This window comes from Pimephales promelas, chromosome 19, assembly GCF_988280905.1.
Source record: "Pimephales promelas chromosome 19, fPimPro1.hap1.1, whole genome shotgun sequence".
NCBI classification, from domain to species: domain Eukaryota; kingdom Metazoa; phylum Chordata; class Actinopteri; order Cypriniformes; family Leuciscidae; genus Pimephales; species Pimephales promelas.
In genome coordinates, this window is record NC_142787.1 from 19,278,402 (window position 1) to 19,302,849 (window position 24,448).

At 36.0% G+C, this 24,448-nt stretch overlaps 3 protein-coding genes across 7 annotated transcripts in view; all 3 read right to left on the minus strand.

The window, feature by feature from the left end:
- arrdc1b (arrestin domain containing 1b) overlaps positions 1 to 12,800 on the minus strand; it is a 35,392-nt gene extending 22,592 nt beyond the window's left edge. Inside the window, exon 1 of the mRNA XM_039688285.2 lies at positions 12,574 to 12,800. Coding sequence (XP_039544219.1) covers positions 12,574 to 12,691 — 118 coding nt within the window. The 5' untranslated portion in view covers positions 12,692 to 12,800. The remainder of the gene's footprint in view (positions 1 to 12,573) is intronic.
- An 835-nt stretch (positions 12,801 to 13,635) lies between these two features.
- LOC120490825 (glutamine synthetase-like) lies at positions 13,636 to 17,056 on the minus strand. Its single transcript, XM_089123573.1, has 2 exons — positions 16,889 to 17,056; positions 13,636 to 16,789 (listed from the first exon to the last, which is right to left on the minus strand). The coding sequence occupies exons 1-2, from the start codon at positions 17,050 to 17,052 to the stop codon at positions 16,486 to 16,488; spliced, it is 468 nt and encodes a 155-aa protein (XP_088979699.1). The 5' UTR covers positions 17,053 to 17,056; the 3' UTR covers positions 13,636 to 16,485.
- Positions 17,057 to 17,160: 104 nt separating this feature from the next.
- Positions 17,161 to 23,991, minus strand: LOC120490823 (glutamine synthetase). 5 transcript variants are annotated; one of them, XR_016147615.1, is made up of 9 exons: positions 22,960 to 23,991; positions 22,394 to 22,587; positions 22,139 to 22,300; positions 20,914 to 21,060; positions 20,216 to 20,343; positions 19,933 to 20,132; positions 19,653 to 19,833; positions 18,848 to 19,000; positions 17,161 to 17,315 (listed from the first exon to the last, which is right to left on the minus strand). XR_016147615.1 is itself a non-coding variant. In XM_089123571.1 (8 exons), exons 2-8 carry the CDS (start codon positions 22,560 to 22,562, stop codon positions 18,920 to 18,922), a joined length of 1,068 nt encoding a protein of 355 aa, XP_088979697.1. In that variant the 5' UTR covers positions 22,563 to 22,587; positions 22,960 to 23,991; the 3' UTR covers positions 17,325 to 18,919. The 5 variants fall into 5 exon arrangements, 4 of the variants coding, with proteins under 4 accessions (XP_088979697.1, XP_088979698.1, XP_088979696.1 ...); XM_089123571.1 differs by lacking the exon at positions 17,161 to 17,315 and having other exon boundaries at positions 17,325 to 19,000; XM_089123572.1 differs by lacking the exon at positions 17,161 to 17,315 and having other exon boundaries at positions 17,325 to 19,052; positions 22,960 to 23,990.
- Between the last annotated feature and the right edge of the window lie 457 nt (positions 23,992 to 24,448).

Here is a 24,448-nt window from a genome sequence, read left to right on the forward strand (position 1 = left end):
TACCTACCTACCTACCTACCTACCTACCTACCTACCTGTCCTTCCGTCCGTCCGTCCGTCATCCATCCAACCATCCAACCATCCATCCATCCATCCATCCAACCATTCATCCATCCATCCATCCATCCATCCATCCATCCATCCATCCATCCATCCATCCATCCATCTATCTAGTTTATGAATAAGGAGCTTATCCAAGCGTATTACGCAACATGCTGTGACCATTCAGCCTTTATTGTACTCATTCTACTTACATGCTACCTCATATCACTCTCCTCAAACATTCCCAGCAATTACAGCACAGGCCCATCCTGTCCCATGATCCAGTACTCAACCACGTGTCATACATCTCTCTCAAGCTTTATTTACCTCAACAAAACTAAAGCAGTTTCTCAGTCGGCACAGAAAGAGTCAGCGAATTGGCTTTCACAGAAAAGGATGTTAACTTACTTTCTTACTAATTTACTGTCAATGAATCATCACCACATGTTGAATGAGGCTGTGTCAAGCACAAACAAGCAAAGATAAAGACTAAAGATGTCTGCAATCCTGATTTTTTTAGGGAAGTCTGGCACACATGAAACCATGTCAATGTGAAAGAGAAAGAAAGGCTACACTTGAAGATGTCTCTCAATTTGGAGTACAGTTGGTTCATTGAGTGTGAAATTACTCATAGCCTTTGACTCCTCAAAGTCACAACATCTGCTGCTCATTCAATGACCAAGATATTTAGTTAAGTCTCTCACCCACAAACCCTTACAAGTAAATGCTCAGCCGCCAAGCTTAAGAAAATTACTTAACATACCATTTGGCCACACAACGCAAATGTCAGACCAAGACATTGCAGAATGATGCATCATCAGTGAGTGTTCATGAAATAGCCTTTCCTAACAAGAAAATAAATTTGTTGCATACCACAGATGAAAATTTGACATTAACATGAGAATTTATGAGCGAGCTCTAAATCACAGAGAGCCGGCCGTGCATTCCGAGGGAGATTTACACCAGGAATGGTAACAACACATCTGCTTTGATAGGGAACAGGCAGATTAATGCATGCAAACTGAGAATTTCAACTGAGAAAGGTCACCTTAATGATGTCCATCCTTCTCCCTATATTTATGAATGGTTTTGCTAAGTAAAAAACTGTTTTTCAGAGAACATTCCTGACAGAGCTGAAATAAGAGCTGTTGGTGGATTAATTTATTGTTATTAAGAAAGAAATTATTTATCATGCTTTGGTTTACTTGCTCATTAGATTAAGGTTAAAGCTGGTGAATATTTTGAAATTATGCATCCAAGGGATAATTCTTAAGCGATAATTCTTATGCTACATCTACATTTATCCAATAGGCAGACGCTTTTATCCAAAGCGACTTACTTTGCTTCAAGGTACACATTCTAGTTGTGCTTGGAGTCAATTATTTTATTTGTGATAACACAATGAAACATGTCAAGTTGTGCGGACATAATTTTTGAACACAAGTAGAACCAATTAAATATTAATAACTGATTATGTTGTAGTGAATGCATGCTTTTTCTGTGAGCTTTTTGCTTTTCTATGTATTTCTTTGCCGACAAATACCTAATACCAAAAACAAGTGTGTAGTGTTTTGTTCTTCCCTTATATTTGAAATATAAAATATTTCCCTCATATTTTGAACGCATTAATATCTTCTTATATATAAACATATGTATACAATTTAAACTATAAAATAAAAATATATAAAATAAAAAATATATATATTTCAATATACATACAGTATGGAAAAGAATGCAACAACTATGATGCAAAACAGCAGCAGTCTCCTTACAATACTGTGGCAGTAATATGGCACAATGATGGATGGCATTAGATACTATGGTAATACCATAGTACCAAACTTTGAAATATATACCATGGTACAGAATGATTATTACCATATACACATGGTATTTACACAGTTTGTCATTTAAAAAAGCAGAACTTTTTCAATCGGATAGTAAATTCTGTCTGGAATCTGATCTTGCGTGATAACATTCGTATAGGTCACGACGGCCTGTTCAAGTAGACAAACAATGACAGGAAGTGCACTCCTTCCTTAAGCTTCTAATGAACTACAATGAATACAGAGAAAAACAGGCCTATTGTGTCAAGCAATTTCTGTGATATGCATTGAAATATTAACCATCAATGTCTGTGATATGTTGCAACATTATACATTCCTAAATATAATGGAAAATATAAGTTTTAGCAGAAAACAGAATTTCATTCTCCTTTGGCTCTTAAATCCAGTGAAACGGAAGTTGCAACAGACTTTACTTAAGTGTTGTGAAGTATTTCCAAATGAAACACTCATGAAAGGAGTAGTTGAGGATATTTAACCCAAGCAGTCAAAATGATGTCATCAGAGAAGGAACACCATTCAAGATCGGAAGCAAATTTTCAGGTTTGAATGTATTCTGTGTATTAACTTGCATGGATTGATTGTTCACCACATGACACCTTTAGATTTTTTAAGAGGCCTTGTAATGAAAGCATATTTAAATACTCATATAATGAAACCCCTGAGTGTTCTCCTGCATTTAGAGAAGGAGAAAAGAGCCTTTCCGGGTGGCGTGATAGAAGATCTGTAATTAAATTCTCAATGACACAGATGAATCGGTGAAACCCTCTCTTTAATGTACAATATCCTCAGGGCTGGGAGGACTGGTGGCATTCCTTAACTCCCAGATTTAATTAATGACAGTGTTTTGGAGCACATGGTGAGCTGAGATAACTCAGCTATTATCAGATAACTATGCATTGGTCAGTATTGGATATTTATTGTGCATTTTCATTTGATAGATTACATTTTCTATCATCCAACACTAACTTGAAGTTAATGTTTAAAGTAAACACATCAATATTTTAATATTTATTTTTCATATTGTAAGTTAAAAGCACGTTGCCAAAATTCATAGCAACTAAAATGATTGACTTCAGTTTTTTACTTGTGATTATACTACAGGGTTGTTGAATTCTTGAATCTGATTGGTTGATGAACATTCCAAGGTGTGCAATTATTTTCAGAGAAAGGCACGACTAAAGTAGTTTCAAGCAGATGACCGCATTACAGTTCCATATCAGGTCCTTACAGACAACAATAGCAAAATAACCAAATACAACGACACTGACCAAGCTAATAAATATAGTAGACAATAGGATAAAAACAAAAAATATTTCCATGTTTTTTTGCCACAAATTTAGATTTTTACTATGAACGGAAAGCACATCCTCTCTTTCCCCACGATCTCTCTCCCACTCAAACGTACATATACAGTACGGAAACACACTCGCAGATAAATGTGTTGTCAGCGCTGATCTGACAGTTTTAGCAGTAAAATAGTTTAGGAACTTCAAAGCTACATGACATTTCTCTCTAGCGAGGTAATAACGTCACTGTTCTTGAAGCAGATAAACGTACAATTTTGCTATTATGCTGCTGCTGAACACTGTTGAGAGATACGCAGACTCAGGTAATTCATACATGCTTAATCTCTCTTTCTCTCTCTAATAACTGCATTATTCTGCCATCAATGGCTCTTTGTTTCTACCCTACTTTGGAATTAGCAAAGGAAGTGTGGGATAAAAAGAGTAAGAAATTAGACACACAAGAGCGATTTAAGGACAAAAACCTGTCAAATGAAATACAACATGGTGACCGTAGTATAAAGAGAATAACTGACTCAGGTCTGTTAAATTATTAGAAAATAATGCCCATCCGCTTCGCCTTGTGTGACCATGTTGGGTTTACACTATTTATAATAATTCAATGGCCCGTCATCAATTATTCCTTACTTTATTTACACAAAACAGTATAGCTACAATTTTAATAGCTATTGAAACAGTAATCTACTAATTGGAATCAGCCAAAATGTTTATATTTATGCAATTTAATACTGATTGCTTTAAAAAATGGAATATACTTTAAATGGTCTATACTTGCAGCTATAGACATTTATGATATTTACTGAGTTAAAAGAAAGATATTTACTTGACTTACTATTAAAATTGAACATAAAAATAATACACTTTGCACTCAACTTTTCCACAGGATCTTGATTTGATTTAAACATTAACTTTAATAATTAAACTGCACTAAAACGTGCTGTCCTCTCAAGACCATGGGGCCTCTTAAACGCCGCTACAATCAATCCAGCTCACTCTGTTAGGAAGGTAAAGGCGTCTTTGTCCTCTGAAAGAGTGTGAATGAGAGAGGGCACCGATCACAAAGGACATCTGGGCTGGGAAACTCCATACGTCTCATGAGACCAGTATTTCTGAACGCCGGTGGCCTAGCAACCACATTCCGATAAGATATCCCCAGTAACGGCCATAAACCTGCTGCCAGGTGAAGGCTAACCTCATCTCTGCCTCAATAAAACACTCTCAATCCGATACACACACTTGTAAACAAACAAATCACAAAGAAAATTCCAAAGCCTACCACAAAGGCATTTGATTCCCAAGTAAATGGGGGCTCTGACTGGATTTTGAGCGCTGTTCAAGAATATTTGAGAAGCTGAAAATTCTTAGCACTGTTTGTGAGGAATGTGTTACATTCTAGCCTCCACGCAAGGTCATTATTAAACTGTGAATCAGAATGTGTCAAGTGTGGCCACTTTCTACTTACAGTTAGCCAAGCTGAGGACCATTCAGACAAACAAAACAGAACAAAGAAAGGTCATTAGGGTTAAGCATGCAATTTCCGAGAGGTTTTACTGTAAAAGGATGTGGAAACCATTTTTTACTTTTGTCCTGGAGCACTACCGAGACATAATATACATTAAAGGGATATCTATGACTTCCTTTCTTCCACGGAATACAAAAGATTTTGAGTGCGTTTTTTTTTTCCATACGATGAAAATCAGTGGGGTACAAAGTTGATTTTTTTTAGACAAAAACAATCAAAAGTAAGTAAAAAGTAAGAGTAAATGATAACAATTTTCATTTCTGGGTGAACGATCCCTTTAAAAGAATATGCATGCTGGAAACTGAATTTAAATTTTGAAATAAACATATAAGGAACTAAGACAGAAAAAGGGACAATGAGAGATCTGTTGGCTTTTGTTCTCACATGCGATCAGTTTCTTGAAATATTCCCACTATGAAACAGAAGGCTTTGTTGGTTCCCTTTGAGACTAATAAGACAATCTGAGCGCTCTAAAATTTCACCAGATATATTCAGCGAGGCCAGATGTACCGTGCGTGTGTCCTACATTACTCATTTATTGCTTGAGAATGAGCTGAAAGAGTACACTTAAAAACAGTCATTAAAGGAATTGAGAGCGCTCTTAGTCGCAAACATAAAAGAGAGTAAATTTGTCTCGTCCTCAGCTTCGTTTCAAACGCTACAGCTGCATCCCTCATTCAGCAAGACAGTGTGGACAAATCTGTCTTATCTAAATCCCAAAAATAGACATCTTCTTCACCCTTCCTCTCACGGCCTGGAGAGAAAGAGAAAGAAACGGGAAGAGACACATAAAGGGAATGAGAGAACGCATTTCTCTAGGCACGTGATGCTGTGACCAAAAGAAAAGAGCCCCATCGAGGGCAGCTGGCATGGTAGAACCGATGGAAGGCGAAAACAGGAAAAAGCAAGGTAAGAGGTGCCAACATGGGTACAATGGGACAACTAAAGTGCCAATATAGGTATCTCACTATAAAAAACAATGAAAGGTCCAACAAACCTTGAGGTTAAACATCTATAGTGACAAACAAGCTTGTATTCTTCACACACTTGATGCAAAGGAAAATACTCCAGGTTCTGTGCAAGTTAAGCTCAATCGTACGCAGCCATGCACTTGATATGTGGTGGGCAAAATCATATATATCGTGGCCACAAATTAAGAACTTGTATTTATTCCCATAAATTCGTTTTTACTAAATTGTGCCCACAAAATATAATTCAGTCCCTCGATTTAGTAAATGGAGGTCACAATGTATTAATTCGGTCCCTCGTTTTGATTTAACTAAACAAGGGAACAAATTAGTAAGACGATTTGTTATTTTATGGCAAAGATTATACATATTTTACATACATAAAAGTTGAATTGTAAACACCTGAACATATTCTTACTTTGACTTAGTACATTTCCTATTTGCAGCAAGCAGAAACTGGTCATGGAGTTCTTGTGAACTCTATGTTCGCCTATACACCTGTTGAGACACGCAGTAACGTCAGAGTTTATACCCTTGAATGAACACAGAAATTCTTAACTAAAAGGGCTGGTCTTGTTTTGAATAGAAAGTTTGGTTAATTTGTGCTTCCCATTAAAGCTGGAATTAACTGGTTATGATGTCTGAATGAATTTATGTCACAGCAAGATGGGTTTGAGCTCAATGATGGAAAAAACAGTCAATTTGTTCTCATATTAGAATATAAACATGAATGAGATTTGAGAACTATGGTGAAGAGTAAGATTTTTAGCAATTAAAATGGCTCCAGAAGGCTTGGAATATAGCACAAAAGTCATCAGACTACTTTAATGGTTCTTTTTGGAGCTTGAGTTCTCCAAAATAGCTTTAAATTTACGAATGAAAACTAGTTTGTCTACTAAACTTCCTTTTTAAACTAAACATTTCAGGTTTTGTCCTTAGAAGGACCTCAGATGAGATAAACGCTCTGACCTGCTGTAAACTCATACTGTATAGTTAGGAACACTAAGGAAGTGAATACTCAAAAAACACTTTCCTTTCTCCAAAATAAAATAGTGAATAATAATAAATAATGATGTTTGAGGCCTGCGATTCCCATTATGAACGGGACAAACAGCTGCAGGCTGAACTTAAATTTGTGTTCAATAGTATAGCAAATATTTGCACACAAACAAGGGTGTACAGCCTGTTAATGTGGCGAATGGACTGCTAATACGAAAAAGGGAGTGAATCTATTCTCAAACATTCACACAGCGTGAGACAGATTGGCATCATGTAGGTATCAGTGGTGTTGTCTTACAGGAGAGTCTGTACACTGCTAATGAATAGAGAGGCTTGTCTATGCGAGTGTCTTTTGAGACACAAAGAGACAAAAGGCTCTAGAGCATTACAAACAATCTTATCACAATAATTAATATGCATTTGATACCAGGCTGAATGTAAAGTATACAAAATAAACATGATACAATGCTTGCATATGTAACATTTGTTGACAAATTTCGTATTAAGGTCATCACGGTACCAAAATATCACTAGTCGGTACGACCAGTAAAATTTCACGGCTTTCTTTACCAATTTTGGAAGTGGGTAATAAACAGTAAGCAAGAGAATTAATCACAAACGCTAAGGATTGGCATCTCAAAAAAAAAAAATTTAAATAAAAAAGCTATTTTAATTGTACAATTAATCTTTTATTTAGTATTTACACAATGTTGGTAATAATGAAAGGATTAAACAAAACAAAGGTTTTCAGATTCTGAACAACTTACTAGATTGCACAGGTTGCTCAGTGGATATGATTGGGATTGTCTATAAAGCTCAACGCATGTAAAAACATGCTATAAACTGAAACCTTTGCAGGTAGCGAATTTATGGTTGGTTCTGTACTACCGCCAGAGGTCTAAAGTCCAGGTTCAGAAAGTAAAAGTCCTCCTCAGTCCTCAGTATTTTGTTCAGATCACCTGGATTTGCTAATTAGCACAGTTTTTCAGCCAGGAGAATTAATTAGTGAAATCAACTGGCTGAGTTCATAGGTGGAATAAACATATGGCAGAAATCTGAATTTAATTTCAACTGGCTATTGTCAACAAAAGAAAAACTTTAAGGGATTCCTGCAGTTTTCCAGCAACATAAAAGCTTGATGGTTTGAAAATGAAGTTAAGACAGCCATAAACATTAGCATGTTAGCATTAGCATGTTTTCAACAATTTTGCAGTTATAATGTAAAAGAAAAGTAATAACAATAATAGTATTTTTTCTTCAATCCGTAATTTTTTTTTACAGTGAAATATTATATAAATATTTTTATTTTATTTTATGGTGTGATATTTGTTTTAGTAATAATTATGTTTTATTATTATCATTATTTAGTCAATATTGATTTATAATCAAACATTTTTGTCCAAATTGTACAGCAAACCAGCTATTCAAATGAAAAATCTGAAAAATAAAATAAAACTGAACTCCAAACAAAATCAGACATCAATATTTTCCATCTAATTTCCTAGAAGAACAAAAAAATGTATTAAATGCATCTATGTCTAAAATTTGCCAACGGTATACATTTTGTTTTCATTGGGCTTTCAGTAACCTGTGCATAAACCAAGTTTCTATAAATGACGGGACAAAAGTCAATGTTTCTAAACAAAACACTAAGGATATTTTCTCTCCGCAAATATCACATCACACAACACACGTCTCAAGAGGTCTAATGAAAAGCTTCACAGTGCAAATTGATGTACACTGATGTTCATACAAGGCTGTACAGTTTTACACTACAGTACTAAAACCAATTCTAACTCAAGTTTCTAACCATTTCAGATTCAAGCAATCATGTCTTCTTTGGTTTTTCTGTAACTGACTGATTAAAAACAGTCTAAAGCCCTTTCAAAATAAAGAAGGATTATAAAAGTCTTCTGCCAAAGCTGAGACTGTCTTGCCTGTTCAGTCTGCTAACCACTAACCTTATACACGGAATATCAGGTGTGATGTAAATAAGAGACCCTCTTTCAATGGAAGGGTGTACGTGTATGCACTGAAAAAGACTTTAATATTCGCTTTAATATTCACAGCACACTTTTCATTTTCATTAAATAAGATATGCAGAGCCATGCAGGCTGAAAAAAAAATGCCACTGTCTCTCACACTCATCAGGTCCATGATAGGACCCTTTATCATAGCGGCCAGACTTAAAAGAAAAAGACAGATAAGAGAGCCAAGGCATGAGTCAGCTGATTTTTAATAAAACATAGTGGGCAATATAAATTGAAAAGCACAGCAGCTGTTCTCAGAGTAACAACATCACATCTTGCACTTTGCAGCAAGACACTACAAGGAAAGTATCCAGGTCCAAAGCAATCTCCGTTCACACAGATCTGCAAAAATTACTAAAAATGCTGTATTATGGATGCCAGGCCAGTAGTTGGCATCGGCGATGTCACTTTGTAAAGAAACATTACGTGTCTATAGACTGAACACGTAATACACATGCACATGACATCACAGTTTACACAAGGTGTCGTTTTCCCGTTTTCAGGTGCCAAAAACACATCTGTCACAAAATGAAAAAAACACAAATGAACGGCCAAAACTTTTTCGGTTTTATTTGAAAGCGGCGTCATTTAAATTGCCCCTATAAGTCAAGGTGAAGGGCGCTCCAAGCAAATTCCCCAAAAATGCTAACATAGGAAGGCCAAATTAATTAAAGTGCCAGCTGAGAATGACTAATCACAACAGTCACATGACCTCATCCCATAAAACAGAGCGGTGTTGTCATCTGTCACGAATTCCACTGATAAACACGTTGCTCCAAACCACAGTGTGATCAAACACACACACACACACCTTTCTCACTCTTTCTCACAGTTGACAAACTCTTTCTCACAGTTGACAGGAACAAATAAGAGGAACAGAAACATGACCGTTGTTGATCCATTTTTTTTTTAGAAGTGTCAATTCTGGTGGGGTCCTAGCGTTTCACAACAATTTCATGCATCAGATTAGTTTCAAGGTGGATGCAAACAATAAGGGGAATAACACATATAAGCCTATTTCATTGGAATCTCTATCTCACGTTTGTCTCTACTGTAAGTCTCGCCTACACACTAAAGACCAACAGTTCAGTGAAAACACTTACAATGCATTCTTTGTACGCATTCAACCAGTGTGAAAAGTACCTTGTCTAACCTACTTTCTTATCTCTTTCCCCATTGCAAAATTTTGGTTAGTGGGGAAAAAGCTTTTACTGTCTATATGGGAAAAAGAGGGTTGTGAGTACCGGGTCTGGACCCCCTTGTTAAAGTAATCACTAAATCAAAATTCTTGCTTTTTTTTAAATGGAATATTTACATTTTTTTTATTATAAATTATTTATCCATTCACATCATGTTTATGTTTTTTTTTTTTTTTTTTTTATTCATGTCCCTTATCTTCGATCAAAAAAACTTCCTCTCCCTCTTGCAGCAACATCTCTGACCTTTGTTGTGTTCTTCCGGTTTATATTTCCACAGCATGAAGGAAACATTTTACGGATTTATGAATGAAAAGCTTGGGTTACACTTTATTTGACCAGATTTTGTGGTCTGGATCAGCATGCATTCTTCAACTGATAACAGAGTTGACAGTGCCATGGGATGATGCTGTAGATGACGCATATTAGAGGAAGAAACTGCGGTATGCTCATCTGGCCACTGAAGCAGAACAGCGAGGATGGAGAGTCCAGGATTATCCAGTGGAAATGGGTTGTCGAGGATTTGTGGCACACTCCTCAGAGACATCGGATTCAGAGGCCAAGAGTTAGCATAGTAAAGAACTTATCTGAAGCAGCAGAGAGGAGCAGCAACTGCCTGTTGTTGAGACAGACCGTTTCGTAGAATTTTTGAAAAACTCAAAGAGAGAAGACCCTAGAGATGGCCCCTACTCGGCTCAATCCGGACATTTGTTGTGCTAGTCCACTGGGGAGAACGCACTGTAGTTGCAGCCGTTGTGTGTACTGACGCGCCAAGTACACTGCAGCCGTTAACGGCGGACAGAACGAGATTCACATCACCATATGGAAAGAAGCGTAAATGGATGGAGAAGCATAGTTTACTGTAAAGCTACGTCTTAGTTTGTGCTTATCTTGGCAAAAGCCGAGTACAAATCCTGCAAGTTTTAACATCTACTCTTGTGTAATGGAAATCATTATTTTAAGGTGTCATTGTTACAGTGTAAGTATATATTTAAGTACTGTGTAATATTAATTACCAACATGTACTTACTAGGGTTTAGGTAGGATTATGATTTGGTTGAGTAGTAGCATGTAATTATGCATAATTAACTGTTATTACTATGGTAAGTACATGTAACATAAGTAACATGGACACTATAAAATAAAGTGTTCCCAAAGCTTGTTTTAGCTTCAACATTACAAAGCTCAAGATAACTTTCGTTAACTCTACAAGTAAATCCACTTCACTAATTACCCTTCGACAACAATGCCATAGAAATATGCAGTGCAAAAACAGAGGTTTGAACACAAAATTGTAAAGATGGTGCATGGCGGCATACTTGTTCAATGTGGCGCCATGACAGGTATGAAAGCTAGGCTGTAAACAATAAACATTTCCCCTTTATTGTAAGCCATTTCTCCTCTGTCATTTGAACAACCGGTTGACTATGAAACAATGGGCTCAGATTGGTTAGTTGGGCCGGTGTGTTGTGATTGGCTAAACTGTTGTCCGGAAACATCTGCAGCAACTTTGCAGATGCTGTTCATGCACCAACAGCAACATTACACACTATTTAAAATGAAAAAGTGAAAACGCAATCCACCACCCCTTGAATGGCAAGCTGGCAGCCACTGTATTTATAAAGCTCAGAAAATAATTTTCCACATCTCAAATTGTCAGGAGTTTGACTACTGAAATTTATTGGAAAGATATTTTTGCATTGTTTGGACAGAACAATCTAAAAACATGAAATATATGTACAACACACTAAAGAGATGCACAGCCTCGCTTTCATTCCCGTTAAAAACCAAACATGGCGCTGCTGTGAATAAGGTCTATAGCAAACGACAACTGTCCAATCAATTGACAAAATCAAGTTCATGTTTGTTTTTTAATGTTTAAGAAGCCATTTCACTGGGATATATGTCACAATAGGGGGGAAGAACTATATCAACTTACGTTTCTAGCCTATTTAAGGTTTTGTAAATAAAATATAAAAGGTTGGATGGGGGATGTATTATAAGTGAAGTAACTGTTATACAGTAGTAGTATGACCAAACACTGTAATACAGTTAACTTTCTGAAGCTTTTATCTATTTTTTAATGCAATAAAGCGGTCTTTTACTGGTGGTTCTTTCGTTTTTTGGTTTATGACTAACCCTTTTCGTTTCGTGGGGTTTTAAGACGTTTTGAATGCGCTTCCTGGGTGAACGATAGGATCTTTTCGCCTGCAACTGAATGTGCATACATTTGTGGACGTTTAAAGAAGGAAAACAATTGATGACACAATTCAAACCTGTTGAAACGCAGAAGATATCGACCTAGAAGCGGTTTGGGTGTGATTGTGCAATCGGACCGAAACCAGCATCACAAAAGAAACAGGATGTCCATTGACGTTCATGAAAACACGAGTCTAGACGTCGATGCCCTCTAGCTGATCACAAGTCCCCTTTTCCATAAAAACCCACTGTATATGAAACGAATGCTGAATGTCAACATGCATATGCAACACGTTTATATTGCGACACGTCCATGTTGACATGCATTAACACCCTCGTTTTTCTTGAACGGGGGAAACACTGGAGCTCACCATATGTGCTGTTCATGCAAATTTTGAATGGTTATAATGTTTTCGTTTTTTCTATTGTAAACATATATAGCCTAAGATATACAAGCGTCGCTTACCTTTAAACTGTAAGGAGTGGCTTGTTTTAATTCTCACAGTTCCTGATATGGATTCACCGGGGTTGTAGACCACTTTGCTATTAGTGAAAGTAATCTCGAATTCCTGAAGCTTCCCCATGTCTTTCAGAAGCAACACTCACACACTCACTAAGGACAAGATCGTCGGTAAAACTACGGGTGAAAGCGTCCAGCTTCACGTCCCACCTGCGGCTCTCATCTCTCCGCCCATCCACGAGCGCTGACGTCATCAGGATTGTCAGTCAGGCTCCCCCTGTTCTTTATGATCCTCAAGGTTATGTTTGTAACCTGCTGCATTCCAATTTAAAAAATAAATAAATAAATAAAAAAAATCCTCAAGGTTGTTTCAAATGATCGTCTAATAATACCCTCTAATGTATTTAATATTTTGGATGCTAAACTTTCTATAAAATTGCCACTAAAACCCAAATCATTATCATCCCAAAATATTGTATATAAGTCAAAACCAAATGTCTGTGATGATGACAATTTTCATACTTTTTTGAGGAAAAAAAAATTTATATAATTTTCAACAGCAGAAATGTTATTTAATTAGGCCTACTAGTATTCATAAACATGTTCAGTGTTGCATTAAGTTAAAAATACACCTTAGGCTTTAGGCCTACATTGTAAAAATATATGATCAATAAATTATGACTAGACAAATGTTTTTTTTTTTTTGTTTTTTTTTTTTTTTACATTGCTTTAACTTATCAAATTAAATTAAGCAATTTTCAACTTTTTTATAAGTTAGGCTATACAAGATTCAACATGTTTTAAGTCGTACCTAATCCTCTTCGTCCCGGGTAAGACATAAATCCCCAATAATGCGGATGAAATACAGTCAATAACAGATTGTCTCAATATAACCCTCCCACAACCCAAATTTAATATATTAAACCAAAACTATACTTTAAAATAAAGCAGATTTTATGAGAAATAATATTCAGTAAAATCATTATTCTGTAAAAGATTATTCCAAAATAAATTTTAAGAACTTTTAATACTTTCTTGTTTACTCCGAAGTTACACCAAGCTCCACTGACATAATAATAATTCTGATATTGAAAGCATGTTCATAATAAAATATTGGAAAAAAATACAAGAAATGATTTGATCTCTGGTGTAATTCTTATGTATTTTTGAGTAGCTTAATTGATAAATAAAAATGAGTGTCACATCATTGACCCACATACTGCTGTGATGTAAATGTGCTATCACCAGAACACAGCAGAAATCCATAGCGACACAAGCGTTGATCAAACTGAACAGACATCCCTTCATGTCATTGTTCTCGGAATAATAAATTCACCTCATGATGGGGACTGGACTGAACACACTCCTGCACTCCACACACTCATCTGCTCAAAATAGAAGCCACTTTAAATCAATCTCCTGTGCTTGCAGACATCAGCATTTAGTCTTGTTCTGAGAGGTATGCTTTGTGCAGTTCAGATTCAATTAGGGGTAATGGAGAAAAATAGCAATTTTATTAAATCCATTCGAATGCATGAGTTTTAAAACAATTATATCAAATTGCCGTTTGTTCGAAGTACAAGATAAGAGGTAGAAAGTCTAACCCACGTCAGCATCTAATAAGATTGTTTGTATATAGCAAGCAACATGCATTAACAGCATCTACATCTATATTGCCTATAAGTTACAAGTATTACCTGTTATAAAATATGAAACAGTAATTTTAGTTTTAGAAGTTAGTGCTTTAAACAAACAAATCGTCAAAATTGAATAAGGGAACATATATGAAGTATATAGGCCTATGTTTGAAGAAAACAATGCCAATTATATTCTGAGGTAGGGCTTATTATCTTGTTTAATGGATGTTAAGACATTTTAAGTTTTGCTAAGACATCTCAGTGTTTAAATAAACACTGAGATATTGATAAACAGATCTGCGTTATTAAAACATTTGAATAAAAATGTTTTCTTTTTGTTAATCTTTTCCACAAAACATGTGATTACAAACACTTGCCTATTACGCCCTCTTATGGACAGCCAAAAGAACAGCAATCACAGCAAGGGACATTTGTGTGCATGTCATAAAGATTTGAGATAGTGGGTAACACTTTACAAAAAAGTATTAGTTAACTTAGGTTAATGCAATGAGCAATACATTTTCTTTTTTGTGTAGGCCTATTTATTCACCTTTGTTAACATTTGTTATTAAAAATTCAACTGTTCGGTTCATGTTAGCTCAGTTCTTTAAAATAATATTAACAGATACATCTTTTGGAAAAAAGCCTTTAAAATTTGTAACATTTAATACTAAGGGTCTACAGTATATAGTCCAGTTAAAAGAAAAAGAGTCCATATATGTACCTTAAGAAGCTGGGAAATAGTTTTCCTGCAGGAAACCCATTTAACAGACTTTGAGCATTAAAAAAGAAAAAAAGGGAGTAGGTCAAGTGTTTGCATCCTCGTTTAACTCTAAGTCAACGGCTACAGTAAACTGATAAATAAAAATATACCATTCACAGTTACAAAATCGGTACTCGACCCGTCAGGACGATATGTAATGATACAAGGACATTTGTATTCTAAACAGTGGACGTTAAATATATGCTCCAAATATTGATGATAACTTGTTTTTACAAAATGTTTTCCTTCAAATCGCTCAATCATCAGGCTCACTCTTGTATTGGTAGGTGGTGACTTTTACTTTTGTCTCGACAATGTACTTGATGGATCTTCATCCAGACCATTGTCTCTTTCTAAAGCAGCTAAATCTACAACGACTTCTCATCCCAAGGCGTCATATACGACGCACATGGTACCCTTTAGCGTCAAATGAGACGCTTCGGTTATGGTAGGTTTAGGCAGGCTATGGGATAGGGTTAGGGTTAGACCACTAGGAGGCGCCTTCTGCCCCATATCTGCGTCTCATTTGACGCTAAAGGGTGCAATGTTCGTTGGGTGTCTACGCTTTGGAAAAAGTGTCGTAGCCTATAAGACGCCTTGGGATGAGAACGGGCTCAAATCTACTTCTTTTATGAAAGATTTAAACCTAACAGATGTCTAGAGGCATGGACATCCACAGGTTAGAGATTAGGCTACTCTTTTTATTTACATCCCCATGATACACAAACACGTATTATTATTTGTTATCCACCCAAGTTTTTTTTTACCGTGTGCTGGATGTTGTAATATCACTGTCCATCCCAGAGAAAACAGGACGAACTTAGGTGAAGGCTAAATCCAAAAAGTTATTGGAGAACAAAACAATATTTTTACTTCTACGAATAAACTTTCCTGTTCCAATATGGGACACTTTAAAGGCATATATCTTAGGGGTCATTGTATTGCATACTATAGGAATAATACAATAAAAAAAAATCCAAATTGAATGGACTAGAATCTGATATCTCAGCATTTGAAAAAAAAAAAATATAGACCATACGGATCAGAATAAGGATGTTTATAGGGGATTATTTAATAAAAACCTACCAGGCAGAGAAGGCTATTATTAGCTCTAATCAGCATTATTAGAAAAGGAAGTACACTGTTGGAGCATTTCTTTGATGGTGATGTCTTAATGTCATTTAAACAGTTAAAAATAGATATAATTTTAGTAATAACAAATTCTTTAGTTATCCTTTAGTAGGCCTAGTTATTCTTTCTTTAGTCTTTAGTTAGCTAATTTATGAAACTTTTGTAAGTCTAGGCTAACGATTGCAAGTGTTCCCAGATAATGTTTTATTATGGTCATCAGTGATAGAATTCAAGCCAAGTTTTGGTAAATGTATTGTTATATTATATTGATCTTTATTTTATTGATTTTTGTTTAAATCCTTAAATGTAAAGATTTAAGTATATGCAATATTAAACGAGTATTCATTCTAACATTGTAAACAACCATTATTTGTTTCCAAAATTCCATTATTTCAATTCTTCCTCCTTTTCCAGCATACATGTGCGAGCCATTGCGGAGGTCACGGCATATGGGTCACAGTTGGCGGCAGGACGGCGGTCCTCAAAATAACCACATTTTTTCTGAGCCACATGTAGGGGGATACGGACACTCGCCTTGCGGTCAGCAACACCTGCTGAGAAATTACTGATGTTGGCGGTCTCGTGATAACCCGTGAGGCGACGCTTATTATCTTCTCCACCGCGTGGGTCGTAGACTTGAATATGCTCTACATGTCTCTTACTCAGTTTCTCGATGGCTTTCTCAATGTGCCTGATGAGAGTAGGACGATGGAGGTTAGATGACATGGCAATAACACTGTGACACAACTCATACTTTTATATTTGTCTATTGGCATAAGTGAGTACATACTCAATTCCTCCTTCTTCTCTCATTTGCACTGTGCTCACATTGACGTGGCAACCGGCTCCGTTCCAGTCTCCTGTCATGGGTTTTGGATCCAGGGTGGCCAGCACTCCGAAATCTTCACATACCCTGTGTAGCAGGAAACGTGCCATCCACAGATGATCTCCCATCTCAATTCCTAAATTTACTACATTTACATAAATGTAAACATTAACGATGCTGAAGTAGAAGATAAATAACCCAATGTCTTAGAAGTAATTTTATACGTTTCGTCACATGATTTCAGCCTGTTTTACCTGCAGGTCTCCTCGAGCACCTCACAAAAGAATCAGTTTGTTAGGGTCCAAAAGGAAGGGGTCTCTAAACATGCAGACTGGAGCCAGAAGCATTTCATTGCAGGTTCCTTGCTGACTGAAATCCCATTCTGGTATATCTGCCAAACAGAAAGAAAGAAAAGTATAAAAAAACAAACAAAGCATGAATGAAAATCACAAGAAACCATGGAGATATTTCTCTTGTACCAGCTATGACTTTTGGTTCAAAATCCATGGTTCGAGTCTTGCTACACAGGTCCAAACCACAACCACTGATCCAGACATAAGTAACTTGACAAAAGTCTCCTTGGGGAAGACTGAGGTATCTCTGCCGCAAGAACTTGTTAAGATGTGAGCTTTCAGATGCGCAAGACATACTGTATAATGCAATAAATCCAAAAGAAAATATAAATATGCTTCGTCTGTTGGTCCCTTTTCGCTCTCTTGTTTTTTGAGACTGGTGTGACAACTAAGATCCACATAGAATATATCTTCTGTCACTTGTAGGAGGTCCTCAACATTTACATGCAACCTTAGAACTGCCATTCTTATTAAAACTGCTGCATTGTTTTTCAGCACACTGGACCCACTGACTTTCATTAAATCCTCTTGAATGGCACCAAATCAGCATATTAGAATGATTTTTGAAGGATCATGTGACACCAATACACACACACAAAATATTACCTTTTACTGTATTGCCAACTAAACATTTTATTTTCCAAAACCCCAAAACATTTGAACAGCAGTATGCGGAAACATACAGTAGTGGCCAAAAGTGATTTCCGGTCTTTAAAAAAATATAACTATTATAATATACAAATATGATGCTGGATTTTTACTCCTCTTCAATGGAGAAATTAATCTAAAAAACAAGATTTTTGCCAACTCATTTTTTTATTCGATTTTTTACGTCCACTACAATGGACACCACAACTGAAACAACAAATACTTCGACTTTGAAAAGAACACGTAAGAATGAGCAATGCAATGAGAATGTGGGTGACGATATGAGATTTCAACAGACAGTTTATTGTTTTTCCTACTAAGACAAAAACTGAGATCAAACCCCCTCCTCAGTAAAACAAACCCAAGTAGAGAAGACACCGCCTCACCCAAACGAATCTCCTCATTTATCTATGCATTTCCTCTCCAACTCCCTTCCTTTCTCCCTGATTGAAGTCACTGAATTTATACGTATGTATCTCACATATGATGTATTATGTGAAAATTGTTTTTTTCCTTTTCACGTTTGGTATCATTTTAAATGTTAAGTGCGATTGGTAAAATGGTCAAAGTTTTATAGCAGTCATAGGTTTTATGAGAAAGATTGAAAATTGAAAATCCTGTTCTCCTTTTTGGGTGGTGTCTCATCAAGAGATCTGGCAATGCTCTCCTCTCCCCTGAAACCAGGTGTAACGCCCTGGGGTGCATGAATAGACTCAAAATAACTTTTTTATTTGTAAAATCCTTTTGGTCTGGTCTGTTAAGGGAAAGTGGCGGAACCAGAAAAAACCCATGCAGTGCTTGTGCTAAAGGAACACACACACACAACTGTGTGCCTCTGTCAGGTGCATTTTTTACTCTTCCATGTTATGTATTTATTATTTCTGAATTGGCTTTTGCTTAATGTGGAGTCTGGTGTTGTTACCTCAAATCTTTGTCCAGGATAGATCAAACCAAAGGCCCTAAGAATGGAGCAGGGAGCAGATCATTCGGGACCTTACGATTTCTGACCATTCCTGACTTGAGGTCCTTGCACACCGAGTCTGTCTTGTCCAAATGCTTGAACAAATTTCACAGTCTGGAACACAACTAGCCTAAGTTAGAAGGTTCCTGCTGATACCTTTCAAGACCTGATGGACAGAAAAATGTAAAGAGTTCCTTTGTTCTGCAACTGTGAAAGATCTTTAAAATAACTTTGAATGTGGTCACGATACTATTAAGTTTATAATAGGTGCAAGTTGATGAGGCCATGAGCATAAATCTGCATATGCAAGGCAAAAATGGGACTTCCTCCTCCTCCTGTCTGAAAATTGTGATGATGAACCAGGTGAATGACATCATTAATTGAGTGCCAGCCTAGTGCTATTTCGAATTTACTTGGTGTGTTGATTGCAGGAATAGTTAAGTATGTATGTTGACAATGACAAACTAAAGTGTATGATCATTTGATACAGCATTTCAAGCCTGCCTGCAAGTCATGCCATAAAACATTCTTCAGATAAAAATTTTAATTTAGAGTAATAACAAGAGACAAATATAACAGGTTAATGTGCCCTCTGCTTATAAATTCACAATAATGAATTGTTTCCAAAGGTGTGTTATTCCTGTTCATGAACATCTTTGCCTTCTTCCAGCATGCATGTGCGGGCTATTGCGGCGGTCACGGCATATGGGTCACAGTTGGCGGCAGGACGGCGGTCCTCAAAATAACCACATTTATCCTGACCAACCTGACGAGGGATCCGGACACTCGCCTTGCGGTCAGCAACACCTGCTGAGAAATTACTGATGTTGGCGGTCTCGTGATGACCCGTGAGGCGACGCTTATTATCTTCTCCACCGCGTGGGTCGTAGACTTGAATATGCTCTACATGTCGCTTACTCAGTTTCTCGATGGCTTTCTCAATGTGCCTGATGAGAGTAGGACGATGGAGGTTAGATGACATGGCAATAACACTGTGACACAACTCATACTTTTATATTTGTCTATTGGCATAAGTGAGTACATACTCAATTCCTCCTTCTTCTCTCATTTGCACTGTGCTCACATTGACGTGGCAACCGGCTCCGTTCCAGTCTCCTGTCATGGGTTTTGGATCCAGGGTGGCCAGCACTCCGAAATCTTCACACACCCTGTGTAGCAGGAAACGTGCCATCCACAGATGATCTCCCATCTCAATTCCTTCACATGGACCCACCTGGAACTCCCACTGCAGAGAGAGATATACACACAGATGTTGTGTTTTTTGTAAATAAATAGTGTATCTCTACCTAATAACTTCATGGTAGTTACCTGAGAGGGCATGACCTCTGCGTTAGTGCCACTGATTTTGATCCCAGCATAAAGACAGGCTTTATAATGACAATCCACAATGTCTCTGCCAAAGGCTCTGTCAGCGCCAACACTGCAGTAATACGGACCTGACAGAAGAGAGACACAAAATTGTCATAAAAACTCTCTTAATAAATGTCAACAAACCTGAAAATGTACAGTAAAATGAGTCACAGGCAGAGAGTTTTCTGATTGGCTAAAAGAGTGTGGACCAGAAAGCCACACAAATTTGTTTTGTTTTGGGCATCTATCAGGTACTGAGACTTAAATGTCACTTGAAATCAAATAAACATTTAACAAATGTAAGAAACAACTATTTAAACTTGTTTTATTTCAGTTAGTTGCAGCATTTATTTCACTTCATGTACAAAATTTGATGAAATAAACAAATGAATACAAACAATACAGGCATATTTGAACACAACAAAGTGTAACAAATTGAAATTTACAAATAAAATGTATTATTAAAATTTGAATAAATATAATGTTATCTCAATTATACTAATTACACAGCTATACAGACATTGTAAGTGTGGTTATTCAAAATATCCCACAAAGCACCTTTAAAACCAAAGACTTTCCCATTGGATTATAAGGTTTCATGTTGCACCCTTAACCTAGACTGTGGATGTAACAACTCATGATAACATTCAGATCACCTTGTGGTTTGGGGTTGCCTAGTCTGGGCCAGCCATAAGGATGTCCATCCACACCTAGTAGAGTATATTCCTGCTCCATACCAAACCAAGGGTGGAGATCTTTGACCTTCTCCATTTCCTTGTTACAGCTGTTACGGTGATTCGATTCTAAGACAACAGATGAACCATGCAGGGTTTAAATCATCTACAGTTTTACACAACTTTAAAAGATAGCAAATAGCTTTGTCTTTATATGAGCAGTATCAGTAATCAAGACCTGATGTGTACTAACCCATTAACATCTTAAAACATTTTTTCAGTCAATTTTAAAATCCGTTTAAAAAAATAGGGTGCTTGTGGAACTTAAATTACAAATAAGGCAACAGTTTGCATGACTTATTTTTGAATTTGTTTCATAAACTTAAATGCCTTTCGATGAGCTTAAAATGTCAAGTTGCATGACTTAAATCTGCTCTAATTTTAACAATAACTACTTCGATTAACCAAATCTGCTCCTTTTATCAACAAGTTGAAAGAACTGTGTCCAATATAAAATTCGAATACGCATTCTGTATGGTAAACAAACTTAAAGAGTGATTACGTGAAGCAGTAACAATCATTTTGCAATCATCAAGTAATCATTTTTGAGTTAAGGAACAAACTCATCCTGAAAATAGGTAAGAACACCGTAAAAAAATATTGTTGGTTTAACTTAAAAAATAAGTAACCTGGTTGCCTTTTAATTTTAAGTTCATTGAAATGGAAAAATTGAGTTAATACAATGAAGGTGATTAATTTAATCATTAGAAACTCAAAATATTATGTTATCTGAACTACATCAATTATCCAAGTTGATTTGACAAAAGAAAAAATGTTGTGATAACAAATCATGAAAATATTTTTTTTACAGTGAAAATACATTTCCAAATTTGTCCGTAACAATGTACATGAAACTAGCAAACTGCCAAACAATGGAATATTCATTATTAATGCACCAGTGCATGCTGGGAAGCAGGTGAATGAGACTGAATATCATATTTTTTCAATACAGGCCTACATGAACTAAAAAAAATTTTATCCAATTTACCTGTTATACTTTAAGCAATAATAAATAAATAAACTGCACTGAGATGCATTGCTTGTGCTCCTTTTGAATATGGCAAATCAAAAACTACAATTAGTAAATCTTTAGCATTGTTTTATGATTTAAAAAAAAAAATAAAAAATTACAGTTTCACAATCATACCTGCAGGTTCCCTGGTGTGCTTGAGCACTTCACACAGGACCAGTTTGTTTGGGTCCAAAATGAAGGGGTCCCTGAACATGCAGACAGGAATCAGTAGCATGTCGCTGTTGCGTCCTTCAGACTGGCCTGTGCTGGAACCATCAAAGTTCCATTCCGGCAGATCTGCCAAAGAACAAGAAAAACCAGCATTAACAAGTTGCTGGAGATAAAAACAAAGAAAGTGAAACTGGTCAGGTAAAACTGAAACTTTGCTACCAGCTATGCTCTTTGGCTCCGAATCCATGGTTCGAGTCTTGGCGCGCAGACCCTCCCCAGAGCCATCAATCCAGACGTAAGTGACCTGACAGAAGTGTCCCTGTGGCAGACTCAGATACTGGTGCCGCAGTGCCTTGTTGAGGCTGGAGCTGTCAGATACGCAAGACATACTGGACCAGATTTACAGTATGTATCTGGAGAAGCAAAACAAGTAGACTACGCTGTCAATGTAGTTGTTTACTAAAATATAAATATTAATTCTAATTATTTAAACATATTTATTGTAATGAATAATAAATTCGGACAAATCTGAATCTAAAAACCTTTAAATTGTACTTTTTGTCAATACTTTATCCACAAATTTGTATGGATATATATATAAATAAATACTCTGAAATAGTTAACAATTTTTTTACAATGCAATTTAATATAACGATAGCATTTAGACTGTTGATTATATTTTACAAATTTACAAATAAATATTATCAAAATATTATATTTTATTTAATTACACAGTGAATAGCCAAGAAATGTTTTACTGCTCATTAAAGTACCATAATACTTACTCAGACAAGCGTATATGATGTAATCGTTCCTCTTCTAGCATGAAGAATGAGGACTGTGTGCTGAAACAGTTGAGTTTAAGGAAACTTTTATGTCGTATGAGAGATTAAACATAAGATGGGCGTGATTTCCCTTCATAGTTTTGTTTCTGTGATGACAAAACAAAATGAGTCATTACACACGAATGCAACCATGAATGCAACCTGTAATTGCTACAATGCAGCTGCTTAGTTTATCGTACTATCGAGTTGTTTTTATTCATTAACTGTTTTTATTTTCTTTCTGGTTACCAGGTATTTTATTGTATATGTATTAAGTTAGGCTGAATATACAATATATAGTTCTCTTGAGGCAATGAAGAATTGTGCATGGCAGTATTTTCAAATCTACTCAACCGTTTTCTCACCTCAGCTCTCCTGCACACAATTAAACACTACATTTAATGAGAGGATTTTTTTTCCCACTGGAAAGAGACATCAGCAAAATAAAGACACAGAGGAACCGAGCTTTTTACTTTGATATGAACAGACACTTGCTGTAAAAAAAGCTGATTAGTAAAGCTGATTTATTCAAACCCCTGCAAGCACGTCATGAAGCAAACTATAACTGCTTGTTTGCAGAACAGACATAATGTTCACAACCTCTTTTAATGGGTCTTTTCATTCACTAAAAGGAATCACAAGTCTTATTGCCACAAGTTACCTATGAGCAGGCAAAACCAGTTTAAAAAACATTAAGGAAGTGTTTATGAAAATAAATAAATAAATAAATAAAGTGCATCAACTCTAATTTTCAGCTAATTTCATAAAGTTGTGAATAGATCACTCTCTATCACCTTTGTGTATTAAATCCAAGTCCAACAAAGTTATGCAATTAGAAGGCAATTTTGGTGACGTGGAACAAAGTGTGCCTAAATTTTAGGTGTGGGTAACACACCTATAGGTGTGGGTAACAGAGTGTATTTTTTTATGTATGTTTAGCTGTTTGTATGTGTCTCTGTATGTATAGATATTTTATGTTTTATGTATACACTAAAAATACAACTGTAATTTTTTCGGTAAAAAAAAAAAAAAAAAAAAAAAACGGCAGCTTGCCAGAACTTTACAGTTAAAAATATGGTAGGAATGTTATTGGTTTTACAGACTTAACTTAAAATTTACAGTAATAAAATGTATTTCATTTTCCGATTAAATGTTGATTTACCAACCTTTTGAAAAATTGATCTGTTTAGCACCATTGTAATACAATGACAACCAACAATCATCACAACAGTGGTGAGAGTTACATTAGCATTCAAAGCTCATCACAAGTAGTCTTCCATTAGAACGTTAATACTTATGTAAAGATGAAAGATGCAAAAAAATGCCATAAACATTAATTTAACATTAAATGTAACTTAAAACCCTAATGTGACTAATTACAAAAAAAAACAAAACAAGAAAACTATGAGGAACCAGTTATTTCAACAAAAATACATAAAATGTGAAGTGT